We start from the raw sequence: 12867 nt of genomic DNA, 5'->3' as shown, positions 1-12867 counted from the left end.
GCCAAGAACAGTTAGAAGGAGGGGGAAACGAAGTCCAAAACACTGCTGAACACCAAGCCACTGATGAGGAAGGAGCGAATGAGAGCGACAACAGAGAGGACGAGAACGACGAGGCCGCTGCTACACAACAGAACCACCAGCACGAACAGCCCGCTACCAACCCGAGGAACGCTGCGCGCACCACGTATACACGTGCAATGGGAGTCCCAACAACAAAAGTGCCCAGGTACAGATTGCATCAAGGCCCACGCTCCTAAAAAAGAAGTACATTAACGCAGATCTGGCTCGGCAAATCATCCCTTCTGAGACCACGAACCCTTCTAGTGATGCTCCGGCAGAATAAAAGATCCTCGTTCGAACGTCCCCCCGGCACTCTCCCCCGAGCAGCCCGCCGCAGGAAGCTCGACGACAAGAACAATCGCCACCGAAACGAGAGTGATAACGCGGTCCACACATGAATAACAAAAGTTGAGGTGAACCCTAACTAGTAACAATCAAAATCTTTCAGGCAAAACGTAGATAAGAGAAAAGAAGCATATAGCGCCGCCCTCTAGCTCGCGTTCCTAAAAAATGACATGCGGTTGGCTGGCTGGCTGGCTGGCTGGTTGGCTAGCTAGCTGCTGATATCTAATTGGCTGGTTGACTAGCTATTATCTTATTAGCTAGAAATAAGTAATGCCCCACCTATTATTGAGGATTTGTAGGTAATGAGGCGCTAATAGAGGTGTAAGTGTAATTAAAAAGTGAAAAAAAAAAAGAAGTGAACAAAAAAAGTTGAATGATTTTGACCGAATTGTAGATATAGTCGCCCGTACGAAAGGCGTAGTGACGGTCGATGACAATCCCGGAACGGGCCCCGTTGCGGGCGGGGGCCAGCAGGTCGCGGTGTACGGGACGTGATTGGCGCAAAAGCAGCAACGGGCCCCGTTTCGACACACAACTAGGTAGAGAGAGAGAGAGAGGATGCCGAGGGGAGCTCGAGGGCGTGGTCAAGGACGAGATGCTTGCGTCGACACATAAGACGAGCGGTTCGTGAGCCGCTTACTTGCACGATATCTGGGGTGCGAAATATTGGCTTATAGTTTCTGGGACTGGAACGTCAGCTGTACTTTTAAGAGAGTATACTGCTGACGAAGGCGTTTTACTGTTGATAAAATAATCGGCAAACCCCGCGTGGTTGGCGCAGCGAGTAGCAATGATGGAGATCTTACAACGATTCGATAGTTATGTCGCCGCAAAAGGAAAGGGGAAGGAAAAACTCAGAACTGACAATGCGGATATGTAGTGCGGTGGTTTCCAATCCAATCTTGTGGTTGATATCAGCATTGTTCTTGTGCAGCAGGCGTACCATATCCGTGTGCCTGTATACTGCAGCGAGAAGGAGTGGAGCATTATGTTCATCATCGAGCAAATGGCAGCGTCGCGTCACGGAGGACTAATGAAGATTAGTTACTGTTCAGATGCGCAACTGTACAGCTATGGTACCGCCAGTGTACTTGCCTCACGACTTTGCGCGCCGCCTCAGCCCGGGTTCTTCCCGGAGGAAAGCAACTACTATAACTTCGTATGGACCGACCTGTGCCCGTCTTTTTCTCTGCTCTCCCTGAGTGCGTGAAATCCCTTCGCTGCCTCCATCTTCCGCTCCCGTCGCCGAATTTGCCAAGACAGTGTAGCCTCAGGGTAGTCTCATATGGCTCGGTTGGCGGCGCCAGCCAGGACGTTTCTCTCTCGCACAAATCGCAGCGCAGTTCGCCGTCTTCACTGCCCATGCGATCGAGCCGCCCGTCCATAACCATGCCCAAAACCCTTCTTCGACAGTACTGCAAACTCGTCTATTCAGGCACGTCGCCGGAAAGGGCGTGTAAAGCGCCCACAGTAGGGCAGCAGGGCAGGGAGCTCACGTCGAACACAGCTCAGCCTGCTAGCGATACACTTTTCCACACACTATAGAGCGATATCCGCGCGGCTAATATCAAGCTCGAGGAGAAGGGCGGGACCGTCCAGGACTTCACAGCATCGCGGGCTAAGAGGGTCTTATACCTAGGCAGGACCGGCTTCGCGGGTCACCTTAAGGACCTCCGCGACAAGGAGGTTAAGTCATATACACGCTGCCACCTAAGAGAGTGCTAGACGCCTATAGCCAGGGCGAATCCGTGGCCGGCGACCTAGAGCAAGACGACGAGCTTGATCTTATCCGCATCCTCGTGGTAGCGGAGGGTGTTTTATAAGATGCCTTTAAGCTCTATAGCGACACATCGCTAGCGCGCAAGATGACATAAATACGCGCTAACATATTGAACGAATTCTACGACGGCCCTAAAGGAAAGGCTAATAGGTTCCTCTATTTTAAGAACAAGTCAACGCTCACCACATACTTCCAACAGATAAAGGAGCTTCTTGCATTCTACTGCCGGGTTGTCTATTGTGACGACGGCCACTTCACGTGGCAGCGACCAGAGCAACGCCTGCCAGCTAAGCTGATCAAGGCATCTAGTATGTAGAAGCAAGCTATGGATAGCATTGTTGACGTCCTCAGGTGATACGGTTCAGACGGTGAGAGTATGGCGCGTAGAGCCAACAAGGCCGCTACGGACCTAGCGTTACAGCATGCCGTGCGGCGGCTCTACATGGCGCTTACATGCCATGTGGTGGGTAGCGTCCTGTTCCGGTCGCCTATACTGACCTACTGCGTAATGCTCAGCAGAAAGGTATATAAGAAAGGGAGAGGCGGTCAGGGCTCAGTGGTGGGTGTGGTGACGGGAATGGGAGAGCGGGGAGGAGGAGGAGGAGGAGGAGGAGGCATACCTAGCGGCCGCAAGCCAGACCCGCCGCCAGGTGACGCTCCCGACCGCACCTAGGTGAGGCAGGGCATATGGCATAAGCCGAGCAACTATAACAGTCATCTGTCGGCTCTTACCTAGAGCACCCAGCTAGTGCTATTTGACTATATATGCTTTGAGAGGTAGGACGACGAGAACACTATACCGGACTTCCTGTAAAACTTGGTGCGGAAGTTCTTCTATTCTAGTAGTATAGGGAAACCCCGTTCAGGCACATTCTTTAATGGCGGCTACTTCTATTCACTATTACCGGTAGTAAGATGGAGGTGACAAGGAAGTAGGCGCGCTAGTCGCTCGACTACTAGACCATCTCCTATAACGGGCTCGCGCTGCATATAGATCAGGTCTCGCGCCTACTGCAGTTAGAATATCGCTAGGCGCGCTCTCTACTCTACGGGGAGCTGCTTCTCGGCGCTGAAGACTTGCCAGTAATTGCGCTATAGAAGCTATATGACGATCTAGACCACGAGAAGTACAGGGCGTCTTGGATAGACGACCCGCGTAATAGAGATCTCCTAGAGGGCTTGTAGGAGGCCTTACTGCGGCAGATATAGGCCGACGACACGTATTAAGGCATGTTTGTTCGCGACGGGTTACAGTGAGCTTAGGTGCTCTACAAAAAGGCTATAGCCCTATACAAGGTGTACGCACAGCAGTTTATAGAGAGGCTGTCCAACCTCGTGCTGATAAGCGGAGGTCTAGCTATCCGTATCCCTAAGCACATGTCTATCACGTATAGAAACACTATGTAGTAGCGACACTTATTCATATAGGAGAAGCTAGTTATGATCTATATTTAGTATCATAAAGGCTAAGAATAGCAGGGATGGTATAAAGAAAATATCCGGTTCTTGCTAGCGGCTGTCGGTGATTTGCTGCTCACCTTCCTGGCCTATATACAGCCACTTCGGCAGGTCTTCCTACGCTAATAAAGCCTAGGCGCCCTCTTATCGCCGTCCTATAGGCGAGGCTAGATGGAACGCTCTAGAAGGACAATAAGGCGTCTAGCTTTCTAGGTAGCGGCTACGCCAGGGCCGAAGTGTTACGGTTCCAGATAGCGTGGTGGAGGCAAGTGACGGCGTCCATCACGCAGGAGAAGTTCAGCGCCTGGGAGCGGGCCAACTTTAAACCGACTAGTGACAGCGGCGGTACAGGCAGTGACAACAGGGATGAGGCTCGGCTTGCGACGCTGGCTGGGATGGGGAACCACACCATGCACACGATACACCACGCGTATGCCGGCACCACGACCCTGATAATGACCGTGCTCCTGCACCGCGCTCACCGTGCCTCGACGAGCTGGCAGCGGCTATTCTAAGTCGGTCAAACCCTCCTATCGGGCAAGAGACCGCGGCCAGGTAAGGAGGCTACAGCGGGCGTAGAGCTGCTAGCGGCGCATAAGAAGGCAAGACTTCGCCGGCGGCCGACCGGCACGGAGAAGCAGCTGCTAGCGGCGGCGCGCGCCATGTACGGCAACCATACCCTACAACTCCGCGTACCAGGCCAGCGGAACGGCCTGCTTGCCACGATCGGCCCGCAGTCTTCGCACACGAACCAGGTAGTTATCGTCCTAGCGACCAGGTCAGGAAAGACGCTTATCTTTCTCACGGGCACAACGCTACCTGATACTACCATAACCCTACTCATTCTGCCCACAGTGGCTCTCCAGAACGATATAATTAACAGGCTTCGCATTTTTAGCATCAAGTATCACATATAGACGCCGGGCTCAAGCCGGTCAGCCCCGCTTGTCATTCTGACAGCTAAGGCGGCGTACACGTCTAGATTCCTAGACTACGCCCGCATGCTAATTAATAACCAGCTGCTTGACCGCGTGGTAGTAGATGAGTGCCATCTCACGATCACAGCGAGTAGGTATAGGGAATCTATAGTGCAGCTAGGCTGGTATGTAGGGCAGCTAAAGGCGCAAACCGTGTGGCTCATAGCCACGCTCCCGCCTACCATACAGGATGCGTTCATACTACAGAATAAACTTATCCAGCTAGAGGTTATGCGCGAATCCACGAACCGCCCTAACATCTAGTACCATATCCAGGTCGAGGGCCAAGCGCAGGGGTCTACCGTGTAGAGGACCGCAAAGTGCGTCGCGTCTAGCTATGCCCGCGAGGATATGTTCTAAAGCAGCAAGGATCGGATTATTATATTCTATCCTATAAAAGCGCTTATAGTCGAACTCGCCGAGCTGCTAGGCTGCGCGTACTATACTGGGGGTAATAAGATAATGGACGCGGAGAAGGAATCAGCCCTTACACACTAGCTAGACGGATCCAGGTTGCCTGTTATTATTACGACGTCCGCGCTTGGGCCTGGATTTGACTATCCGTATGTGCGTGTGGTAATGCACGTAGGCGCCACACACGGCAGGCCGTTGCAGCTGGCGTCACGACTGGATTCGGGCGAAGGCCACGGCACTCCGTTCCTACAAGGCTAGCGGCCAAAGCTGGATGCCAGAGCTGATTGTTTGCTAGACATGTTATCAACCACAAGAGATCCGTAGGGTAGCATACCCAGACGCGGAAGACGAGACGGCGTGTGTGTTCCGAGACATGGTGATGCCGCTGAGTTATGGGAAGTTTAGGCAGGCTGATAGTGCACGTTGGTTCTAAGAGCATTTCGGCCGAACGTAATATTCTGCCCATCCCCCTCTGCATCGCAATTCGATTCCAAAAACGCATTGTACCGAATGATGGCGTCCAGTCGGTGCTGTCCATTGTTCATTTCCACGCGCTCATCTCCGTTCACCTTGACCCTGTCCGCAAAAGAAGGCACGTCCACCCACCGACGGACCTGGCGCGCTGTGTTATCGTTGCGTCTAACGCACTGGGTCTCGGTATTAATGTTCCCGACATCCGCGTTGTCATCCATTTTGGTTGGCTCCGGCGACTCAAAAACTATGCGCAGGAAAGCGGCCGAGCTGGGCGGGACGGACTACCTAGCGAGGCGATGATCATCCGGCGCCGCGCGCACCTACAGCGACGAACCGCAGATGCGGGAATCGCCTTGCATCTCGGGCATGATGTGACCAGCCAGTTCCCCGACATATACGAGTTCACCGGAGGACAGTACTGTCGGCGAAGAGTACTGGACATGGTTATGGACGGACGCATGGATCGCATGCACTGTGCAGAAGGGGAATTGCGTTGCGATGTGTGCGAAAGAGAAATGAAACAAACAGTATCCCAGAGCCACTCCAGTCCGGCCCTGACCCTCTCCGACAAGGGGCATGCCCGAGCTGAGGCTGAGACCGGTGCGCTTCGGCTGCGGGTGGGCAACATGAGGTCCAGTGTAGTCGAGAATATCGAGCGGTTACGCGATCTTCTTGAGCAGTGGGTTGGGAAGTGCATGCTGTGCTACTGACTCGAAAAGAGTGCGCAGAGCGAGAGCCACATACTAGTCGACTGCATGGCAGAGCTGGCCGATAGTGTGTGTGAGGGCGTCTTCACCATGCGGAGGGAGATGCGCAAGTGGAGCAACGTGCACGGCTTCTCTGGATGCTTTGAATGCCTGCTGCCATAGGAGTTGTGCGGACGATGGCAAAGTCGAGGCGACGCGGGCGGGTGGGAGCTTGCTAGCGGAGGTGAGGCAGGTGCACATTTCCGGACGTCCTGGTGAGCGCGTTTGTGTGCCTATGGCTCGTGCATCAAGAAGAGGCCACGCCTTTTATCTATGGGTGGATGGAGCGGGACGGTGCGCAATCACAGAAAACGAAGGAAAGATATTCTTGGTTCGGAAAGCAGGTGAAATGGGCAGACGTGGAAGCTAATCGTCTTTACGAGGTTGTCGTACATTTGGCCAGTCGATATCAGCTAGAGCACTAATAGGTGGTGATCGCTGCTAGCCCTGCATATGTCGAGGCCGGATTGATCGGACAGTACTAGCAGCTTCGCTACTACTAGGCAATTTCTATGCTGGGGTTAACTCTGGAATGCCATGTCCATTTGTATCGAGAGCAAAACCAAATCCCGGTAGAGTGAACGCCGTGCATTTCCATTGCGTAGCCGCTACCCTGGACTACGCATTTTCAAACGTGGGCGAACCGTGGTCCGGCCTTCCCTGTAGATCAGCAGCAAAACAAGCATGTAAGTACTCATTACTTAGAGTAATATGCATTTTTCGGTGCTTAAGGAGTACGCGACTTCTTAAGTTCGATGCGAGCCTAAAGTAAGAGTTGCCAGCCTAAGCTAACCAGATCCGTCGTTGCGCTTTACACCTATAACGCCTGCTGAGGCAGAAACCTAGAACAAACACCGATCACAGTTAACGGCGTGACTAACTGCAAGTATGACTGACTCCGTAGCAAACATCGCGCAGCTGATGGGAAATCTAGTGGTTGACGATGCACAGACGGGACAGTCTAACGATGATGGATTTCGTGTTCCCACGACAGAGCTACGACGCCATGCAACAGACACAGTAAAACGGATAGACAGCCTCCAGAACATCATCAACGGCCCAGCTCACCAGGCAGTGGGCGGACACAGGCAGCTCTTCTCCTTGCTGCACGAATGTGACGAGCTCGCCCGAGTCGCGCGCCAAGCTAGCCAGGCCGTGGTGGACCATATCATCGACGATATCACGTCGCTCGGGAAGGCGAATAACACGTAGAAGAAAATCCTAGCACACTTTCGTGACCAGGTGAGAGACGCTGTCCGCTCTGTTCTGGACAATACCGGCGACGGCGGCGCACTATGGATGGTTGTGGAGGAATGCTACGACCAGTCCATTCGTCACGACGGCGCGTTACATTCGGATGCTTACTACATCCCCATCGATGAAACAGCCCTCGGATGGCTGTACGACGCCGACTTGGAGAGCGAAGAATACTATGAGCACGAGAACCGTCTCGATATTGATGAAGGCTATGCCGAGGCTTTCCGGCAAAATTGCGAGCGGAGAGCTAAAGACAGGAGGAAGAGAAACAACAAGTGGGCCGTGTTTTGGGTCAAGGCACTCCATGAATGCCCGGATGGGCCGACACTCTTCTATCCACCAGCGACCCAGGCAGGCCTTGGGGCAAGTGGTTCGTGCAGGTCACCAAAGCTTGTTCGAACCTTTGATGCGCACAGCTCCGGGGACAACAACGATCGTGTCATCGCATCTGTAATGAGTCGGCATGCTCTAGCCGAGAGCAGATTAGATATTCTTCAGTTGCCGAGGGAGAAGGCAAAAGCTCAGCTACATAGCCATCTCACTAAGCAACTTTGCGAAGGCGCCGGCTCAGACAACCTCATTTCGTGGACCAGCTCGCTGCTCTTCGGGCTGCAATACGCCATTTACAGATCATGGCTCACGAGGCTTCCCAAAACGCAAGTACACATCTGTGTGCTTGATCCCGCCGAATTTCCACAAGGACAGTTTATGCGGGACATGGCACTTATTCAATGGTACCGAGACGATGCGCCAGGCGAAGCAAACAGCTTCTTCCGTTTCCGCCAAGGACGGACTGAGTATGATAACGGGGAATATCTCAGCCAAGGACGACTCCGTATTAAGGACCGTTCTTGCACAGCTACCCTACACCAACTCGAGCAGTCTGGACTTTATGAGTTGTACCCCGAGTTAGGTAACAGCGGCGGGCAGAGCGGATGGACGAACCGCGTGAGGGACATACGTGGGCTTTGGTCTGAACAACAGGCAACCACACGGACAGAAATCAGAATCGCGCTGAAACTGGCGAAGTGCTTCCCGCATTTCGGCGCCGTCGATGTGGTTTTGATGTTTCTGACTCTTCGAAATCGAAAACTGCAGGCAACTGCCTCTGGTGGACCTTACGGCTTCCTTCACCTGGCTCAGAACATTCCAATCTCGTTCCCTGATAGTGCAGAATTCCAGCAAGAGCTGACAGAGTGGGACAAACTTGGACCGCCCGAGGTTCGACGATATAAGGTCTTACTGCAGAGGTCGGCGTCCACTAAAAAAACGAACTTTAGGCTTTGGACGGATGAACAGCTACTGAGGCAATTGTTTGTTTGTGTTGGATATGAGTAATACCGCTGTGGTCACGATGAGAGTAGTAGCTCCCCACCGTCCTCTGATAAAAAAACACCTCCTCGGTATTGATGTCACAGAGTGATTAAATTGACAAAGCCACAACAAAGCGACTCATGTATTTGAAAATGAAGATAAAAAAACAGTATGCCGATCGAACTCAGCGCTGCCGCTTACTTCAAGCGATCGAGAAGCAGCATCACACAGTGACGAACGGCTCCGATTCGGGCAGGTGCTATAGAACGCAAACCACAGTACCCTATTCCGACCGACGTAACAATTTTTACGTCACATAACACCAGGCAGATTATAGCCCAGGGGTTCTGTAAACGTCGGTATCGGCAGTCTCTTTGCCGGACAATAGAGCGCCGGTTCGGGCAGCTCGGTATTGGCGGCGGCCAATATCGTCGTTATGGGTTAGGGAAACCGCATCGGGGCGTAGCGGGGTGTTTCTAGTCTATGGTACAATACTCGTTTGTGGCCTCCCAAAGCTCTGTGGAAGCCATCGTACAAAAAGGGGTCTATTACCCATTTGGACCAATCAGAGGGCCCCATTCCTCGCCTCAGCCTGTAGCTGCCACCTGACGTTGGGCAGGCTGCAACAAAATGGCTTGCGGCAGATCACGAAGTAGACTGCACCTCAATGGTTCAATGCTGGTGTGTTTGTGGACCACGCAGCCACTCTATAAGAGCTGGCTAGCTTGCCGAGTTTGAAGCCAGCTGAAAGGCTACAGTCGAATCCTCGTCGGACCGCTCAGCTCCTTGGCAGCCCTAACTAGCGAGGATTGCTACCTAACAGTGATATTCACCTCACTCGGTCTCGCCCACTTTTTCCTCGATAGTTACAATATTCTATTCTGCTCTGCTGTGCACCTGACTACAAGTGCCCTGCGGCTAGAGAGCCTGATACAAACCAGCCGCAACCCCTCTATAGACTCGGCCCTGCTTATATTTCTTGCCTTTATTTATCGAGAGTATCACTTGCGCACCTCACGCTCATCAATGAGCCAAAACTTGGCTCGCAATACAATTTGAGCTCTACAATCAGCTTTCCATCCACTAAAAATAATTCGTCAAGAAATCGCTCGACGGTCGTCTCTTCCAGCTTCTGGCTCTCGTTGCTATCTCAATTTAGAGAATACAGATCTCTCGGACATGACGCCTTCAACTCCTGCAAAGTTCTTGAAGAAGCGCAAGCTTGCTCCAGAGACCGATGTGTACTCTTCCTCACATTTTACGTCAAGTCTACAGCCTTATCTCGACATATCACCGCATCATCATGAGCAAGTACGTTTTATCTGTCCATGGTGCATCTACTGCAACTGTTCCACTTGCGCTCTTGGGCCAATTACACCACCCCACTAACACTAACGTTTACGACCCTCCTCACGTACACGCCCGGAGGCGCCTCAACACAGCCAGCGCCAGGTGCTCGAGGCCCTCGCGCGCCATCTACATTCTGACTCTCACGACATTTGATAGGAGTCTAGATATGCCCGCCTTTCGCAGATAGCTACAGGAAACACCGACTTTAGCTAACCGCATTACTGTGGAAGGCATATATCTAGGGCCACTGACGACGCTTGTCATTTCTGTGCCCGAATCGCTCTGGACGAGGCTTCAACACGACAAGACGTGGCGTTTTCTAAGTTACACCACTTCTCGAAACTTGGCGCCACTCAAACTTGATGAGTCACCTCATCTCGTCAAAGCTACACCTAAAAGCAGTACAGCCGCTATCCCGAGTATTGAGCCTGCAGAAGCGCATCTGCCTTCACACCGAAATTCGATTTTTCCTACCAATGCCAGTTCGCACACCGAGTTGCCTTCAGCTAGCCAGATAAGTCGGAGAGCCCAATACACTCGACCGAGATACAGGAAGCCGCAGAGCAGCTCAAAGCCCTCAGCCATGACCGCCACCACAACGGCGATACTGATGACAACTCGAATCTGCAACGTGCAATCCCGAAGTCAATATCTAGCATCCATAGAGATAGCCGCACCACTACATACCCTGAATCAATGTCAGTCACAGAATTGAGTTACTTCGAGCACGCGTTCGAAAAATCGTCCTCTCTCCGAAAGCACACCACAGCGGCACACCCTTGCCTATTTTCTTCCGTGTTTGACTTCAGCGGCTGCACAGTCAGACTTGGCACTAAGAACGAGTGGAAACGTCATATCAATTCGACGCATTAATCCTGCAGCTTTATCACTGCAGTAAGTGCGCGCCAAACGCCGAATTTAACCGGAAGGACCTCTACACGAATCATCTCCGTCGCATGCACGCCACGCCGGAGAATACACAAGCTCTTGATAGAGACAACGAGGCAGAGGAATGGAGCAAATTCGTCAACGAAATGTGCGAGAAGTGCTTGTTTCAACGCTTGTTTCAACACCGCCAACCGCCGAAGGAGTGCAAATGCCCCATGTCAGGCTGCGAACAGTACTTCGCTGGGCCGACAGCCTGGGAAAAGTGGCTGAGGCATAGAGTGGCACACTTAGAAAAAGGCGAAGGGAACAAATTAGGCGTTGACAATCTATTAATTAAGTACGTGATTGATGAGGGTATCATTGAACTCTGAGACGATAAGCAGTATCGGCTGCGCCTGACACATGCTAGTAGTAACAAAGTCGGCCAACTTGACCGCAAAGTGGCTATGCCGCAGTTACACTACTCGAACCAAGCAGCAATGCCGCAAATATATACGCAGGGCTCGTTTGTTGCCACCGCCCCTGCACATCCTATGCCGATATTATCATCGCCGCCGGAGAACTTGCATCTGTCGAAGGCAAGCTCGCCTTTCATGTTGCCGTCGCTGCGCCGACTGTACAGTCCAAATCGGGCTGAGTGATTTAGTTATATTCTGCTCACGACCCGACTTTGATTCTAGACTTCCTTTTCCTATTTTCTCTCCTAAAATATTGTGCCCTGTGGAGTCTGTAGGTAGCCAAGCCGCATTTGTTCGATTGAAAATGTGTTCAATCGGCGAGAGTCACGCGGCTCACAAACCGCCGTGTATGAAACAGGACTAATATAGCCGGATTACTGCAAGACCAACAGATTGTGGGAAAAATGGCTACCGAGTCGTTCTATTCCAAAGAAGTCCTACAGACTTGTTGGCTTGTACCTGACGAGTTTTGCTTTCAACCAAATGCATTGCTGCCGCTCCTTTCCATGACATCTATCGTCAATTAGCAGATAAATCACCTCCAGGCCACAATCAGTCTACCTCCTCTTCAGGCTTGTTGTCATTAGGCCCATAAAAATAGCCACATATCAGTTTGCTACCCTTTTTTTGCGGGAAGGGGTTAGGCTTCCAGCTACCGCTTGCGCTTGCGCTCCAGCTTACCGTAGCGCAGGCGGCAGGCGTTGCACAGAGTGCCAGGGCCGTCAAGGCCATATAGCCATTCAGAAGACGCAGTCAAGTCACATTCGTGTCAGCGGTCAGGACGACCAGCACGAACGCGCCGTTTCTAGACCACTTTATGGGGTGGAAATTCCGTGCTGTCCCCGTATATGTTGCGAGTCACCTTAGCAGTACTATTGTCCGTGTTACTCTCGCAGACGCGCTTAGTACTCTGGACGAATAGCCGGTATTGTTCGATCTCATACTTGATTGAGTTCACATTGGCAATCGTGCCATTGACCTCGCGTTCGTTGGGCAGATGCTGCTGGTAATCACGGCTACGGGCTTCCGCAAAGCTAGCAATTGTGACGGGAAGGTGGTGAATCCTCATGAAGCTTATTAGTCGTCTCGGAATATTTTAAGTAAGAACGATCAATATAGACTTACGCGGCTAAAGAACTGCTGGTAGGACTAATTTATGTAATGTCTAGGAAGAAACTCGGCGCTACCACGATCAGGATCATAATGTATAAGCCCGCTTTGAGTCTGGGACTGAGGAGTGCTATATACGGCGGGCATATGAGTGGTCTGATCAGGTTGAGGGGCAGGCACGAGAAGCTGATGGCAGTCGCCAGGTGCAGAGCGGCAGTCTTGATATACCCGGTCAT

The 12867-nt window shown here is 52.2% G+C and overlaps 1 protein-coding gene across 2 annotated transcripts; it reads left to right on the top strand.

The window, feature by feature from the left end:
- Positions 1 to 11131: 11131 nt before the first annotated feature.
- LMH87_007555 (uncharacterized protein) lies at positions 11132 to 11704 on the top strand (the record flags this gene model as incomplete). Of its 2 annotated transcripts, none has more annotated exons than XM_056199455.1 (2): positions 11132 to 11400; positions 11476 to 11704. In XM_056199455.1, the coding sequence occupies 2 exons, from the start codon at positions 11132 to 11134 to the stop codon at positions 11702 to 11704; spliced, it is 498 nt and encodes a 165-aa protein (XP_056057902.1). The 2 variants fall into 2 exon arrangements, with proteins under 2 accessions (XP_056057902.1, XP_056057903.1); XM_056199456.1 differs by having other exon boundaries at positions 11473 to 11704.
- Between the last annotated feature and the right edge of the window lie 1163 nt (positions 11705 to 12867).

The sequence above is a fragment of the Akanthomyces muscarius genome, assembly GCF_028009165.1.
Source record: "Akanthomyces muscarius strain Ve6 chromosome Unknown contig_11, whole genome shotgun sequence".
Classification (NCBI taxonomy): Eukaryota; Fungi; Ascomycota; class Sordariomycetes; order Hypocreales; family Cordycipitaceae; genus Akanthomyces; species Akanthomyces muscarius.
The sequence above is the reverse complement of the archived record's forward strand: the minus strand, read 5'-3'. Positions and strand labels throughout refer to the sequence as shown.